Source organism: Copadichromis virginalis, linkage group LG20 (genome assembly GCF_057382275.1).
Source record: "Copadichromis virginalis isolate Kocher_CV1m ecotype Utaka linkage group LG20, C_Virginalis_male_GT1.1, whole genome shotgun sequence".
Taxonomy (NCBI): domain Eukaryota; kingdom Metazoa; phylum Chordata; class Actinopteri; order Cichliformes; family Cichlidae; genus Copadichromis; species Copadichromis virginalis.
The window spans coordinates 16826288-16842723 of record NC_140637.1 but is presented as its reverse complement, the minus strand read 5'-3'; the positions used below and the strand labels follow the sequence as shown (position 1 = coordinate 16842723).

General features: G+C 39.8%; 1 protein-coding gene across 1 annotated transcript; it reads left to right on the top strand.

The window, feature by feature from the left end:
- The first annotated feature begins 4021 nt into the window (after positions 1-4021).
- scrt2 (scratch family zinc finger 2) lies at positions 4022-12363 on the top strand. The gene is made up of 2 exons (XM_085443806.1): positions 4022-4581; positions 7928-12363. Exons 1-2 carry the CDS (start codon positions 4422-4424, stop codon positions 8725-8727), a joined length of 960 nt encoding a protein of 319 aa, XP_085299932.1. The 5' UTR covers positions 4022-4421; the 3' UTR covers positions 8728-12363.
- Positions 12364-16436: the final 4073 nt, after the last annotated feature.

The window sequence follows — 16436 nt, the reverse complement described above, 5'->3', positions numbered from 1 at the left end:
TTTTTTCCCAAAAATGTCACAAGCTAATCTAAACCCAGATATCTTTGTGTAGATGTGTAGATGTAATTTACAACCTTAGCGGAAGTTTGTAGTCTGTCTTCATTAAAGGTTATGCACTTTGCAAGTACCTGGATTTCTTAACTGGATTATTCAAAAATGCTGTTTGATCATAATTTTATTTAAAATTAAACTGAAACACAGTTAAGACTAAACTAGTAACACGCCAACTGCTTTTTAAATCTGGAAGTAATGACTCACAGTGCAATCTGGAAATGGTTCCTGCAGCTTCTTGAGATTTGCACAACTTCCCCCAAAATCCGTTTCTGTTCATCACAATTTTTACAATGTCTCAAACTTCAAGATCACAGCACCCCCCCACCCCCACCCCCCACCGTGACATCTCAGTTAGTTTGAGGTCAGGATTCAAAGCAACTCACTATTCCAAATCATGAATTTTCTGTTACTGATATAGTTGTTGCATAGCATCTCTTAATGTTATGGCATTTGACTGCTACCTTAACATTCCTCTTTAAGGCTTCTTTACACAATTGTAAAATTTGTTGTTGCCTGAATTTTTGCAATTAGGCAGCAAAATGGATTGGACCCAATTTTGCCTCAACTGCCTTTGTTTTTTGTGGCATAGATTGAGCAAAGTGCTGAAAACAGCCCTCCTTTGGTCTTTATTGACATGACAGCATCACACAAAATATGAAAGCTGCACATTCATGATGGGAATCTCCATCTCCGCCATTCTCCTCTGCCCTCTGACATCAACAAATCACTTTTTTCCAGAAAAGTTCCATTTATTGGATATTTTCTTATTTTTTTTGGACCATTCACTGTAAACCCTGAATATGGGTGTATTTAACAATGTGCCCAGGACTAAATTGGAGACTTACTAAGAAAAGACACCTTCTTTAGTACTTATGGTAAAATGTCAGATACACTTTTTTCCTAACTGTTTAATATTTGGGCTTTGTCCTACTGCATTACTTTTTAAAGCTTCTGGGAAACAACAGCAAAATGTAAACATTTTGTTGCACTTAAAACTGAAATCAGTTACAAGTGAAATTTTAGGCACTTCATCTTGCGATGACTCTATTTTTTATTTATTTTCTTAAAACTTTTTAAATATTAATTAAAAGATTTAAGAGGGTAGGAAAAAAAAAGTCATATCGCTCCCTAACAAAAATAAATGTTACCCTTAACTAACAACTCCTTGAGCGTATCAGATCTAAAGTTCATGCTTCAACGACATACTGCACACTACGTTCTGTTGCATTGTACAAAGAGCAGAATAACAAGAGCTTTTGCCAGAGGTGCGCTGTAGTTCAGGAAGACACAGACTGCAGGTTTAAGAAGCTGCAGAAAAAGGTCAATATCAGTCAAAGAAAGGTTCATTCTTCATTTAACCTCCAGGCTCTGTGGAATGAAATCTGAAGAATAACTCAGCAGCTACACAGATGTTTGTTTTTTCTCTCTGCAACATTAATGTATTATCACAACAAGAAAACAGCTGCAATTAGATCAGTCAGAATAGATTACACTGTGAGAAATACTTCCTCAGATGACTCATACCAAAGAGTGTTTACTAAAAAATGTATTTCACCAGAAAAACAAAACTTCACCGCAGTTCGTTGTTTCAGACAGTTATTCTTCCCCTGACCTTGCTCGTCCTTGGCTGTGGACTATAAGCCTGGTGACAGCGGCGTCAACTTGTCCTGTAATGTACAATCACATATTTGTGATAAATCCTGACCGCACAGATTTAAACCGTCCACTCTTGGCACCCGCTGCGGCCGATCCACAGGGTCACCGTTAGTGGAGAATATGATTTAGGAGGCCCGCAGGAAGTGGGCACGCCGAGACGTCTGAGTAAATCTACACCACCTTTTACCACTTTCAAGCTCAATTTTAAGAGTATGATCAACATGGAAAATCCATATTTATGAAATTAGTCAAAAGGTTCTCAAGAAAACTGACATTTTCAGGAGAATCCACAAGTGGCTCTAAACACTGAACATGTTCTCCTGATGTTGGACTTCTATAATATCTATAACAACTACTGTTAATATCCAAGATGCAATCAATAAAAAAGTGATAGTATTACCAGTTAAATAAGGCAGAATGTTGAAATAAAAGAAAAAAAAAGATTAATCAAGTTAATTGCCAGTAAATTAACCACAGCTAATTCTGACATTCAATTAATTATTAAAAGCAGGGAGAAGAGAAAGGTCCAACAAGCCGTACCAAAATAGCTTTTGATAGCATGAAAACTGAAAAGAAATTCTTAAAGCTGTTCAATTTGTAGTAAGTAAAATACTGTTGTTGTTGTTTCAGTTACAAAATACTCTACAAGCTACAGTTTTGTGCAGTCATTTTGTAGATCAACTGTGATCTGTTAAAAGTACACGCACATATAATAACAGCTTACTGACTGTCTACAGAAGAACCTGAAACTGTGCTTCTTAAAATTCTTCTTAGAAAATCTCAACTGACCCACATTTTGTTTTGTAAGTGGATTTTACATTAAACATTTTCAGGGCTTCACTCTAAAAAAAAGGGAAAAAATAAAAAGGAAGCTTCTTTTTCAGATTAGTTTTTATTCAGTGGTTTTACTGGTCTGACCCACCCAAAATAAAACTGGCCATATGTGGCCCCCGAACTATGAATAATTTGACACCCTGATGCACAATCAATTATCAAATATGTTATCTGGTAAAAGCTTTACACAGCTGGTATTTCATTTTTTTGCTGTTGAACTGAATATCTTGGGGTTTTCACTGATATGTAGAGTAAACAAGTAATCTGAAGATTTTACCTTGGGTTTTGGGAATCTCTGGTGGGTATTTTTAAAAAAATATTTTCTGACATTTTATAAATAAAATGTAAAAATAAAACATTTTATAAATAAAATGTTCAGTGAAAGAAATATCTGAGAAACTTTTGTATCATACTGAATTTTCTAGCACCGCTCAAGCCACAGGAAGAGAAAAGCAAAGCACACATGGACACACACAGATCTGATGTTACTTACAACAGAAAGAGGAACAATTTTCTTTTAATAGTCTTGACTCATATTTGTACAATAATGTGTTATTTAGTCAAACTAGTGATGTGATGCGAGTGCTTCCTGTTGACAGTGAATCAAACAGGTGCATCATTTGTGTTTTCTGCTTTGTGAGGCAACTGCAAGATTTTGTTTTGTCTTTTTTTTTCCCCGTGTGATGAAATCTCTAATGAAAAATGATGCAGCATAACAATCACGGTGTGAGCTAATGAATTCACACAAACACAAACCAACCCAGAGATATGCAGCCAATTTAGTGAGCACGAATCTAATTCTGGATTTCACCCTAATCAAAAAAGATGTAATTAATTAATCAGATAATTCACTGCCACGCATGGCAGGACACACATCTGTGCACTGGTAATGGGGAGGGAGAGAGCGAGAGAGAGAGGGGGAAGCTGAGCTGTGCGGCGCTTGTACTTCCCTGTAGCCAAGCTCGTCAGCAGTGCTGGAATCCAGTGCAGCTTTAAAAAAGGTCCAGCTCTCCCAGACGCTCTGATAGCCTCTCCTCTGTACTGTATGTGTGCTCTCAGCATGTGAGTACAGTGCGGCGTGTCGAAGGGATGGAAAGATCTGAAGCTGTTTGTGGTAAAGGAGGTGACATGAGGGAGGCCGTGCCTGTACAAGACAAACATAAACTGTGCCACTTCATCTGAAAACAATGGGGGACAGGACACTGAGTGTGTTCTCATCCACATCTCCATTGTCTACCCTCCTCTTTTACTCCTCCTCTGAGCATGGAGCATAAGAGGGGTGAAAGGGGGAGGGGAGGAGAGGAGGAGGGGGAGCAGCAGTGGGGGCAGTGGGGGTCTGGCTGTGTTCTTTCTCCTCTGTCTGTGTGCGAATGCACAGACGGTTCAGTAGTAATTTGATGTGTGTCCCCGGGGACATTTGATGGATTAAAGCTAAGCAGCTCCATTTCGCAGCACCACCTGATCTTCCACTGCCTGTGCCCCATATAAAGGCTGGCGTGATTGCTGATCTCAGCTAGTCTGACAGTCTCTCTCTCTCCCTCCTCTCTCTGTCTGTCTCCATCTCTTCTCTTCCTCACTGGTCCCTTAAGCCTGCTGCATCACAGGAGCTATCCAGTGCTGAACAGGATCGCTTTTATTTTTTATTTTTTTATTTTTCCGGGGGAAGCTGGGGGAGCCAGAGAGTATCACACAGCATTGCCGGCAGCCTTGTTGTCCACTGGTTTCCATTTTCTTTCTTATCTTATGTTTTTGGCTCTTGTCTTCACATTAACCACAAGGATTATCGTCAAGCCAGCTCTGCTTGTGTGCTTCCTCAGAAGGGTCTTTTCAGTTCTCTCATGCGTTTTTCTCAGCTCTGTGTTTTTATCCATTGAAACATGCCCCGCTCATTTTTGGTAAAGAAGATCAAGCTTGATGATTTCTCTTCGTCCAATGTGGCCACTTCCAATCATCATCACCACCTGGACGACTCGTTCACTTTTGCACGCTCCATCACAGACTCGGTGACCAGCCTCGGGGTTCGTCTCAGCGAGAATGGTGAGTTAACATGCCTCCAGTCCGAGCTGCTCCAGTTAAAGATGTGCTCGCGCTCCTGCCTGTAAACAGCTCCGGTGCTGATTTCAGCATGCCTGATATTTCCACACTTAGCACAGATGGTATCTTCTTTTGCTTTGTTGTTGAGTGAGAATTTCCTTTGAGTCAGCCAACAGCATGCTTGTAGCATGTAAATTAATTTAGATGTTACATTAAGCCAGCTGATTTTTGCACTGGTATCCTAAATAATCCTCTCCAGAGGCACCCCACCCCCACCAGTGTGCTCCCAGACTTTTGTTTTTTGACTCTAGTGAAGGACAGACGCAATTCAGGTCAAAGCCACGGATTAGTTTATGTAAATAGGGAGCAAAACGTGTGTCTAATCAGGAGAAGCTCCTGTTACGTATTTGTATGACTGCACCAACCTGTGGTGGCTGAACGCACATGGGCTGACTATATCTGGTCATCATGTGGACTAAAAAAATTCATGAATATGAGCGATGAGCATCAGATGATACATTTGTCCTTAGCTGTTATTGTCCTTGAGTTCCGATCACGGTCCGATCCTCCCTTGCCCCCCTCTTCCCATCCAAATGGAGCATGCACAGTCTCCCCACCCCCATCGCTCCACTACATCTTTCTCTTCCTTCCGGGCATTTGAAAACTAGCAGGGGTTAGAGTTTCAGCCGTGCAGGCCTATCGCCGCCACAAGAGACATTAACACAGTGTACAGTAGAGCCAGGAGGGAGGTGGGGAGTTGGGTTAAAGGGATAGTGAGGGGAAGGAGAAAAGGGAGACAAAAATGCTTGGGGCAGCAATGAGGCCGATCACGTGACAGATGTACAGTAAACACGAAGAAAGGCACATAGCTGCACTGTGGACACCACACTCACTGCTCGCACTAAGCTCCCGTCAGAGCTGTGAGGCGACCTTCACTTTCACGGTCCGCTTTAAGCCTGCCGCTTCCATTTTGTGGCCACGTTTGGTGGGCCATATGTGAGTCTTTGTTGTGGTTTCTCGGGATGTTTGCATGGCGAGAGAGGCTTCACGGTCCACGGCTAAATGCTGTGTTCATACCCACCTGTTATTCAACCTTGTCAGCAACAAGGTGAAATTCAAAAGACGGGGGATTTAAAAAAAAAAAATGTTATTCGGGGCAAAAGAGACTGAACAGGTTTACAAAACTCTAAATAACTTCCAGGTGAAGACTAAAAAAAATTATGTCTGTTAAAACGTTTTTATATATTTAATCATATAGTGCAGCTTACACTAATTCTGTTTTTTAGTTTTCCTTCTGCAAGATTTAAAATAATTAGAAATCCATTTGTATAATTTTTGTCACTCTCTATTGTTCTTGAATCTATTGTTCAACACCGTGAATAATGCATTATATTAAAAAGAAAGAAAACACAATAAGGCAAAACATTAATTTTGACAAAAGGTATTTAATTCTAACAAAAGAATTGTTCTTTTCATGCCGAGTTAAAAAAAAAAGGTAAAAAAAAAAAAAGAATCCTCAGCGTGGCTGAAATCCCTAACATCAGCACTTCTGCCGTGCCAGGAGAGTTTCTTCCCCCCATTGTGGAGACATTTGACTTGAGTGTCTGTCGAACAACAAAGAGGGGTGGCTGAGAGGGTCCATTAATTACATGCTTGCTTTGCATTACAGAAATGAGTCTATGGGCTGTAAAGGCTGATACAGCTCGAGTCCTAAAGCTTCGTGTCTGACCTTGGGTAATTGAAACATAGTAAACAATTCCGCTTATACTGATGCAGCAAAGTATGCTTTGCTGATAAAAAAAAAAAAAAGCAGAAAAAGCCCATGCTGCGATTTGTAGCATGCAATTATATTCATAACATTTAATAGTGTGGCTGCAAAACAGGTGGATTTAATTTCTGAAGCAGAAGCAGCACTTGCCTATTTAACTGTAATTATAAGAATATGTTTTTAAAGGATAAATAAACGTGTTTTTTCTAATAATCTGGTTTTGAAAACAAGTGTTCCTCTCTTTCTGACAAACACCATCTGTGCATTTAAAAAAGTGAAGCCATGCAGTGCAGCACAATAATGTGTGCGCAGGCCTGGTGTTTTCCCTGTCCCCGGGTGTCATGGTCATGTCTTTGACAAAGTGGGTGTGTGAACTCAAACCCTTGGGAATGGAGACGCTGCAGTAAGAGAGCACTTCAACTGATTTCTTAATGGCTTGTTTCTTGGAGGTACTTCAGTGTGCTCACTGCTGCAGACAGGTGACCTTCTTCACAAAAAACGTGCATGATGCCATTTTGCACAATATCAAGCACGCACTCAATAGACTGCTATTGTGTGTTGCAGGTACTTGATCTGTTTCTTGCATTATTTCTGTCTTCTCCAGCACTCAGCTGTTCTAACAGCTGCACTATTTTTACAGATGATAGCCTATTGATCACTTCAAAACTTTGAATTTCATTAAAAAAGAAGTCAATACCTAATTTCCACTGCTTGCTGCACACGGTGCAGGAATGGCTTTTTTTCTGCAGTTATGCACTATTTGTCAGGGGAAGGAAATTTCACCACATTTTATGTTTGCTCGCTTATGTTTAACCTATAGAATATCAAGCCTGAAGGTAGTATATGCTCCAGAGATTCATAACGTAAGGCTAGATCGAGTTACGTTTTGATGCATTTAGCTGCCAGCCAGCCTTCTAGCTCCTGTAGCACTGAGCTGCTTCGGAGAGAAAGGAAAGACTTGAATGATGCCAATAAAATATATCACTCTGAAACCATGCTCTGCGCAGTTTAAATCACTTAGGGGCCTTGCTCTACTGCATCATGTTTAAACCTGCTTGAAGAAGTAGCACAAAAGACCTGCATTAGATATGCATGTATCACATTAGTCTGTTTCACAACAAGCAAAGAAACACATTTAATTTGTTAAACCTGTATAAAAAGCTTTAAAATAAAATAGTAAAAAAAGGGGAGATTTTTATTCTAGGATTTAGTCTTAAAATATAATTCTCTTTGATGTCAGCAGTCGCAGTGAAAGACGGGCCAGTCAGTGAGCCTACTACATTTAAGAAGGATTTTAATATGCATCTTCCTACACAGGAGACTTCTTTGATGAGCTATTATCTAGCGCTCATCTTTATTGTAAAATTGCAACCTCTCTAAACGCAGCTGAGCTTGCACGTTTCCCTGCATCACTGAGCTATTGTCTGTACAACCTGTGGGTTGTGGAAAAAATGAAATTAGCTCTGCCACTCAGTCTTTCACCATCATGCAACACTACAATCATGTAATCATTAGCATGTCACTGTGTCCTTACTCATCACAACCCTTGGCCAACTGTGTTTGTGTGTTTCTCTTGTCCAGGATACATCCAGGATTACATCACGCCATCTGTATACCAGGGGGAGAAGAAGATGGAGCACAAGCTTGCTTCACCAGTGTCAGACCCCCTGTACACCCAGGTGAGCAGCGGAGGGGAGTACTGTGACCCTGACCTGAAGCACCCCGACAGCCCCCAGTCTGGCATGACCGCCAGCGGCTTCTACACTGGTGAATCGGAGGCCCTGGCCGAGGGTTACACCATGGATGCCTTCTTCATCTCTGACGGGCGCTCGAGGCGAAAGGGAGATGGGGAGAGTCGTGGTGGAGGCTCCAGAAGCAGCAGTGCCAACGGTGGGGCTCAGGAGAGGGGAGCCGGCACGCCTCGTCACACCTGCAATGAGTGCGGCAAGACGTACGCCACCTCCTCCAACCTCAGCAGACACAAGCAGACGCATCGCAGCCTGGACAGCAAGATGGCCCGCAAGTGTCCCACCTGTAGTAAAGTGTACGTATCCATGCCAGCGCTGGCCATGCACATCCTCACCCACGACCTCAAGCACAAGTGCGAGGTGTGCAACAAAGCCTTCAGCAGGCCGTGGCTGCTTCAAGGTCACATGCGCTCACACACGGGGGAGAAGCCCTTTGCCTGCGCCCACTGTGGCAAAGCCTTTGCTGACCGTTCAAACCTCCGCGCCCACATGCAAACACACTCTGCCTTCAAACACTACAGATGCAAGCGCTGCAATAAGACCTTCGCTCTCAAGTCCTACTTGAACAAGCACTATGAGTCAGCTTGCTTCAAGGGCTCTGCAGACGAAGATGACTCTGGATCAGACAACTAACCACAAGGAAGAAGTAAAACACTGAACCCCTGTTGTAGGTTCACAACCAATAACCCTGTTCACTCTGCCCTCCATGCCTTTTTTCTTCCCTTTTTTTAGAAAGCAATATTTTCACTGAGATTACGTGAAGAAACTCTAATGATTATGGCAAAGACAATTTCAGAAGATGCTGGATTTTTTTCCCTGCACAGTAGCTAATCGTCCACAGAAACATACAATCAAACAACCTTCCCCCAAATAGAGACTGTAGATGATAGATGTACACAATTCAGCAACATGCTTGCCACGGATGTGGGAACATGGAAACACACAAAGACATGCGTGCACACACAGACACACACAGACACACACACACGATAATATATGAGGCCTGGCATGTGAATTTTTATCAATGACTAATATGATATTGATATCAATAGTAATAATATTTAGAATCCTGATATTTTATAGGAAATAGTAATGAAAAAAGAAAAAAAAACATAAAAAAGGACTAACAGTGTTCTTTTGTTTTTTAGAGACAAAATGACCTCTTGTATTTTTATGCTGCTTTTTATTTGCTAAGAATTGAATTCTTTTGCAACTGCCAACATGAACTTTTTATGAAAATGTGAACTATGACAGTATTTGCAAAAAAGGGAGATCATTTTAAAAGGTAAAACACACAAACCCCTTTTCCACACCAGTGTTTCAATTCAATGGATGTTATTTTTCTATTTGATTTTTCTAAATTTATTTTTTTGTGCTGATTATCCCTTCTTAATCAAATGCTTCTTTGTAACTGTGGGTACTCACAAAAAAAAAAGCCGAGTTAAATAAGCTATTTAAGATCATAGGTCATCCAATTCAATTCTGCAAGAGCAGTGGTTTTAAAACGTTGGCCTGTTGAACAGGTTATCACGCACTCCACCTGATCAAATTCATAGTCTCACCCTGATGCACAGACACTGAGAGCCAGACCAAATGATCTCGTCGTTATAATAAGTGCCATGTGCGGTTGACTCGTCTATAGCAATGAAAACTCGTTGTTCTTCCTCCACCGTGGTGGCTTCCATAAACTCCAGTCTTTACGAGCAATCTTCACCCAGTGTTCGAGGTGCTCCCCCCCCCTCCGCCAGTGTTACCTCAGAGTGAAGGTATGGACTCACCCACCCTCAGTTACAAAGTGACAGTCAAATTTTTCTGTTTGTCTGTTTTATATGTCGCTAAAAGCTCCGCCCACAGTTTAGATGCATCCCATCTATTTATCATGTAAATACTTTATTTATTTACCTATTTATCTATCTATTTATTTATTTACCTGATTTTGTGTATTTATTGAAGACTTGCTTATTTATCATGTATTTATTTATGGTTTATAATTTTTAAAAAAGGAACATCCATTGACCTTGTAAGATGCTGCTGATTTTCAAAGAAAATGTTTATATGCATGAAAACTGTAGAGAGTCCATGGGACTTAGTTTTTTAAAGAGGAACAATGTACAGTAGCAGCGCTAGAAGACTTCAAATGAATGACTGCAGAAGTATTTTTGTTTTTGTGGCAATAACTTACCTGACATAGCAATTGACATGTATAACAATCATAACTCCACCTAGGGCAATAAAATGAAACAACTTTATCTCACGGTTTCTCCAAAGTCCACCTCCCCCTCCTCTTCCTCCTCATTACTGAAGATTTTCCGGGACTTTCTGTCTTTAAATCTCAGGCGACAAGGAATTTTTATAAACGGCCGACATAGACATGGATGTAGATGTAAAAACAAGTCAAATGATGTAGGTGTAATTAAGTTACACCAAGTCTGCAAAGGTGAAAAAGCAATAATAATTGTGAGAAAGTATCAAAATCTGTTCGTATTCACCTGAAAGTATTACTGTTGTTCAGACCAAGCAGGTGCAAAAATATCTTCTGGCAGCTTGAGTAACTGAATTGCTAGAAGGTTTACAATAAATCTCATTTAACACACTGACATAATAAAGCAATTAAATATAGTTAAATAAAGTCGCAACCGATCCCAAACGTGTCACGTGCCGTTGAAGGAAATCTCTGAGGCAGAATAAAGCTGGCTGCACGTACATCTTAACCAGCACTAATGAAAATGATCTTGACATGAACTGCCTTGGTGGAGAAAGTTTTCAAGACTGTTGCAATAAAACGACGCGCTGTAATGCACTTCTAACTCCCACATCATTTGTCCCGCATCCCTCCCCACCCCAACAGCCGTCCTCATCCTGTCCCAACTGCTTCTAAACAGACGCAGCGAGGATGAGATGTGCTGAAGTGGGATTGGCGGAGGGTGGCGGAGTGTGGGAGGATAACAGGTGTTTGCAGACAGACTGCAGATAGGGAGCGTAATTGAGTCGGTGAGCGACCTCCAAGGGGAAGGTCAAGCACCAGCAGGCAAATGCACTGTCAGCTATTTGCATATTCCAAATGGATGGCACGATCACAGTAATGCTGAGCTTGCCCTTAATAAAACAAAAACACAATGCTGAGGATAAAAGAGCGTAAAGATGAGCTTCTGCTCTGTTTGTCCGTCCTCTCCTCCCCGTTTCACCATCATCCTGTCAATGCTCGCCTAACCGCTACAGCTGAATCACTGCATGAGAGCATCCAAACCACCTGTCTCCTGATTAACTTGCCGAACACACGTCGCTGTATTAGTGAACTAATGCAGAGATCACTGCTTCCAACTTATTCTATGTTTTACATTTCACCATGGCATATAAGGCATCTCCAAAACCTTTACTAAGGCAGAAGGCACCGAGATCATTAAAAAAAGATTGATTGGACATATATTATACCTGTAGGCTTCTATCTAAAACTGCGAGTATTACAGCTAGTCCTCAGAGAAAATACTAATTGCAGAGAGGGAGGCACAATTTGATTCCAAACTACTGATTTAGACGTAGGGAAACATTGTTCCTCTTTGATAATTTTGTAAATATATTTGTAAATATATCACAGCAATAATATGACAATGCATGTAGACATTTAATTGCTCTTTTTCTATTCATGCTGTCTTTTTTTATTTAAAGAAAAAAAAAAGACAAATACAGGTACCAATTGCAGTCTGGGTGGCCACATGAATCAGGGAGTGTCTTGATTAAAAAGCTATCTGTTGTAAGTTACAAACAAAAAAACCTTCAAACTCTGTGTATTCTCAAAGATTTGATCATGTTCTGTTTTTCTTTTTAGTTGTATTTTTTTTCTTTTTAATTTATTTTCTTCTATTTATGTGCCCGGCTTGGCTGCGCAATGAAAAAGTGCCAAAAAGTATGATTTCCATGACAAAAGCCTTCAACATATGGTTGGCTGCTTGAAACCTTCCATATGGTCCTCAAAGAAAAAAAAAACTGATTAAGATTTTCCACTTTCATCCTCTCTTTCTCTCTATTTATCTTCCTTCTCTCTCTCTCTCTCTCTCTCTCTCTCTGTCTTTCTCTGTTCCAGCTGAGTATGAAGAAACTTAAGCCATGATTGCTGAGGGGTGTTTTGATTTTATCTTGTTCTGCTACAATTAATAATGATGACAACAATAGCAATGATAACGTTAATAAAAACAATAGCACAAGGAACCTGCAAGTCCACTCTTCCCTTTAAAACAGTCAAATATGATTTTATTAAATGATAACGGGGTGTTTTTGTGTTTTTATTATCAACACATGCACACACACATGTATCCTGCAGATGTTTGCCCACACACTTAGAAAATGGCCAGCCTGGTATCTGTTTGGAGTATCCCTTAGTCAACATTAGCAGAGTGAGTAATTGTAATTATGACTATAATGTGCCATCAGCTGTAGCCTCCTCTGTCAATGTTTGAGGGATTTTATGAGCTTTACTGTCAATTTACTAACTTTTAATTTCACCGCTCGGAGGCACAGAAATGCCAATATCCTTTGTTTTTCACAACAGCTCGGAACGGGAGTGGTCAGAGGACCTGACAGCACCAATGTAGCTTTGAATAAGAGTTCCTGAGATGTCGGCGTTATCAAAAGCAGAGGCATCTGTTCCACCACTATTAAGCCCTTCCTGGTCATTAAATTTTAATGGAACATTGATTTTATGCTGGAACTACTCTTTCTGAGTGACTCAAAAGCCAGAGAAAAATATGGAACAAAATAAAAATGAATCATGACAGCGAACAGGGATTATTATTCTGGGGCTTTTCTTGATTGGTTTCCAGGGAATATACAACACTTGAATTCAATCGCTTGTGTCCTTCAGTGTCCTCCAGCAGCACAGCAGCAGTATAATGAGACAGCAGGCAGAGCAGAGCAGGGGCTCAGAAACAAGACGCTTAGCTGCACACTCCTTCCTTCAACATGGGGAAGCGGTGATTATCCTGGCTCCTGCCTCCATGGTAGTTATCCTAAAGTTAAACACGTAACAAAATAAAGCGGCATATTGGTTTTCACGTGTGGAGTCAAATGACAAGTTTATAGCCAAGTGCTGATTAAGCTCGCAGCACTGCAGACCGCACATCAACATTCACATGCGGCGCTCACTCAAACTTTACCCCGGCAGATGTTGTCCCTTATCAGATTTTATGATGAAAGTAAATAACTGATTTCATTACACGGCAATGGACTGTAAAATGGGGACCCACAGAATCCAATTACATCACCCATGGGTGTGCTGTGTGTGTAACAACAGCCACTGTGAGCGATCGCCATCAGGAGGCAGGTAGGGCAACTGTGGCCCTGCATACTATATCACACCCCCTCATCTGCAACGCTCCAAAACCCGGCACACAGCCAGCACCTCCCACTGCCCTCTCGCTGGCAGCAGATCAGGTAAATTATTTAAAACAACCTGCAAAATTGAGCGTGCTACACCCACACTTCAAAGATATTGACTTGAGAACACCATCATCTTCTGAGTGACTGTCTGAGAGAAAATATTTCTGCCTTCTGAAGGAGTAAGGGGTTAATAAAATGCTACTGCACAAATCTAGAGCAACAGGAACCGTTAAACCTCGCACACTGGAAAAAGGGTAACACTGCACACAAAATGAAGTAGCTGTGTTTTCTTTACTAATACGTCAATATATTTGCCAATTTTGCTAATATGTTATCTGCCTTAATCATGCAGCGTTTGATAAAGGTTTGATTACAAAACTGTGATTTAATTTTTTTTTACTATATTATGACATTTGTTAGATTAATCAGTAAATTGGGAATCTAATAATAACAATAATCTTTAAAGTATAGTATGTGCTCTGTCCAGCATGATCTTGTCTAAAAAGTTGAACTTTAAAAAAATCTATCAAATAGAAATTAACCTGGAAAAATTTTAATACTCAAGTATCTGTGTAAGAATTTTTAAAGCAGAAGTACTAAAATACTTTGTTGTTGAATATTTATTTTAATTCTTTAGCGGCTTTTAAATGAAAGATTTGAATATTTAAAAAATCCAAAACACTCCTTTCCTATATTTTAAATATAAACTAACTGAAAAAAAAACATCTGCAGTTTTTTTTTTTATTATTAATTTGATGTAGTTCAAATTCTGATTTGCTACTCTGCACAGGAAAGTCATACACAGGCTATTGTGGTAAACACGGCAAACAAGCAGAGCTTAAACAACAATTTTGTTAATCAGTGAGTCCTTTCAGGTGCTCGCTCCCAAACATTTCCAGGTTCTGGCTTCTGACATGTGAGACAAAAGAGTTTTATATAAATAAATATTTCAGTGTTTGGGGCACATGCCGAGATCTCTTTTTTTCCCACTGTTCATGGAATAAATGGCTCATTAATTCATCAAAGATCGGTCATAAAATAGACATGGATGCTCCTGCTGAATTTACAATCACTCTTTATTTCAGTTGCTGCAGGTGTCTCTCAGTTACTGGCTGGTGAAAAAGCAAACAACTAATCATTTTTGTAATTATCTAAATTATCATTAACTAATTCAGCTCTCCTTTATCTGGTGCTGGCCCTTGCTCTGACCCTTTTCATACATCTGGCGCCATCTGTAGGCTGTTCACCAACTGTCAGCGTAAACAAAAAAAAAAAAAAAAACAGGCTTTGATGTTGATGACAGTGCTGTCAGTTCAACTGGATGATTCAGCTGAAGGAGAAAATCTGCTCTGCATCGTTTTCAAGCTCCTAAAATCCACATGCAAACAGTGCCCCACTGCATAACCAGCAGGTATGCACCCTGACCAAAGTCACTCAACAAGAGGTTGGTAAAACCAGCCAGGACCAACCAACTGTAACTGCCCCTTTAAGAGCTAACAGTTTGTCTTTTCACATTCTGCATCACAGGAGAGATGCTCATTAAAAGCGCCTCCATTCCTCACTGTTTCATCAAGTGAGACTGCCAAGCTCTTTAACTCAGTGTTCTTGATGTTTGTGCTGTTTGTGTAAAACCCATCTGTTTCCTCATCTCTCTGTTGGCAGAGGGTCCACCTCATCCGTATGCTTCTCTTTTTGAAGTCATGTCAAAATCGCATTTTTATGCATCTTAGATATCCAACTTGTCATCAGCACTCAGGCAAAAGTCAAGGAGGTTATTCCTTAAATAGCTCCTTTTTCCTTCATATACAATGTACGCAGTAACAAGGACAGCACTGCATTGCATTATAATTAGCAGAGCTGCAATAATTAGCTGATTAGCGTATAAGTTCATCAATCAGCAACTATTCTGATTACAGAAAAATAACAAAGCAAATTTTAGACCAAAATTCAAAATATTTACTTCTTAAATGTGAGGACGTTTACACAAACTTCAGATTTATTTTTTTTTGTTCTGATGAGGATTAAAAAATATTTTACAGAATTTGCTGATTATGAAAAGGGCAGTTCAAACCCATATTCAATTGTTGCGCTTTTTTAAAGCATACTAATTAATGTCAGTTGAAACATGATAAGAAGATAGTACTGAATTGTGTTCAACTCGATGAATTCGGTAGGCATGTCTGATTATTTTATCACAGCCTTTTTGTCAGGTCACTCTAAAAAGGACTAGTGATTCATCTGAAAATGGAAATGTGCCTGTAAAATAGCAAATATGACCTTCATCGTTTTTGATGGAGACGCATTAAATGATCACGGTGTATAAATTCTGACCAATCTTGTAGGAGAACTGACTCTTGTGAACAATGAATCAACGGATGGACAGACAGACGCTTTGCCACATAAAAAATAATCGTTAACTTTCTTTATTGTGTGCTTTTTCTCATTTTTTTGTGAATGAATTACACTCAGAAGATGAGCGTTGGGTGCAGGCGACCATAATTGTGTAAAAGCTGACTAACAGAACAACTATCTAAGATTTTTCAGTACAATTGTGGCTTTAAAATAAAAACAATTTTCTAAATAAACATCAACATATAACAATATAACAACAATAACAATAATATAATTACAACAATATTAAAGAACTCAAATCATTTTCTGTCCTGTTATTTCTTGTTTAGCCAACTCAATTTTTAATACCTTTGTAGTTCAGCATATCACACTGGGAAAAAAAATTACTATAACTATTTTTGAACACACACATTGTCCTATACATGCATAGATAAACAACGAATAATTTAATAGGGATCACTTTGCATGAGCGTTACTGTCTGTCTGATTTAAAGAGGCCAGATGCTTATCCATCAGCTGTTATGTGTTCACATGTGTTTAAATATTGGCTTGCTTAAGTAAGTGGAGCGCCCTCTGTTGGGTTTGAGTTAAACAGCAGTAAAGACTCAGTGTAGTCA

Bases quoted from the DNA above. Each gene is read 5' to 3' on its own strand.
- scrt2 (XM_085443806.1), top strand. From the start codon at position 4,422: ATGCCCCGCTCATTTTTGGTAAAGAAGATCAAGCTTGATGATTTCTCT. The intron at 4,582-7,927 runs GTGAGTTAACAT...TCTCTTGTCCAG, and splicing joins GGTTCGTCTCAGCGAGAATG to GATACATCCAGGATTACATC.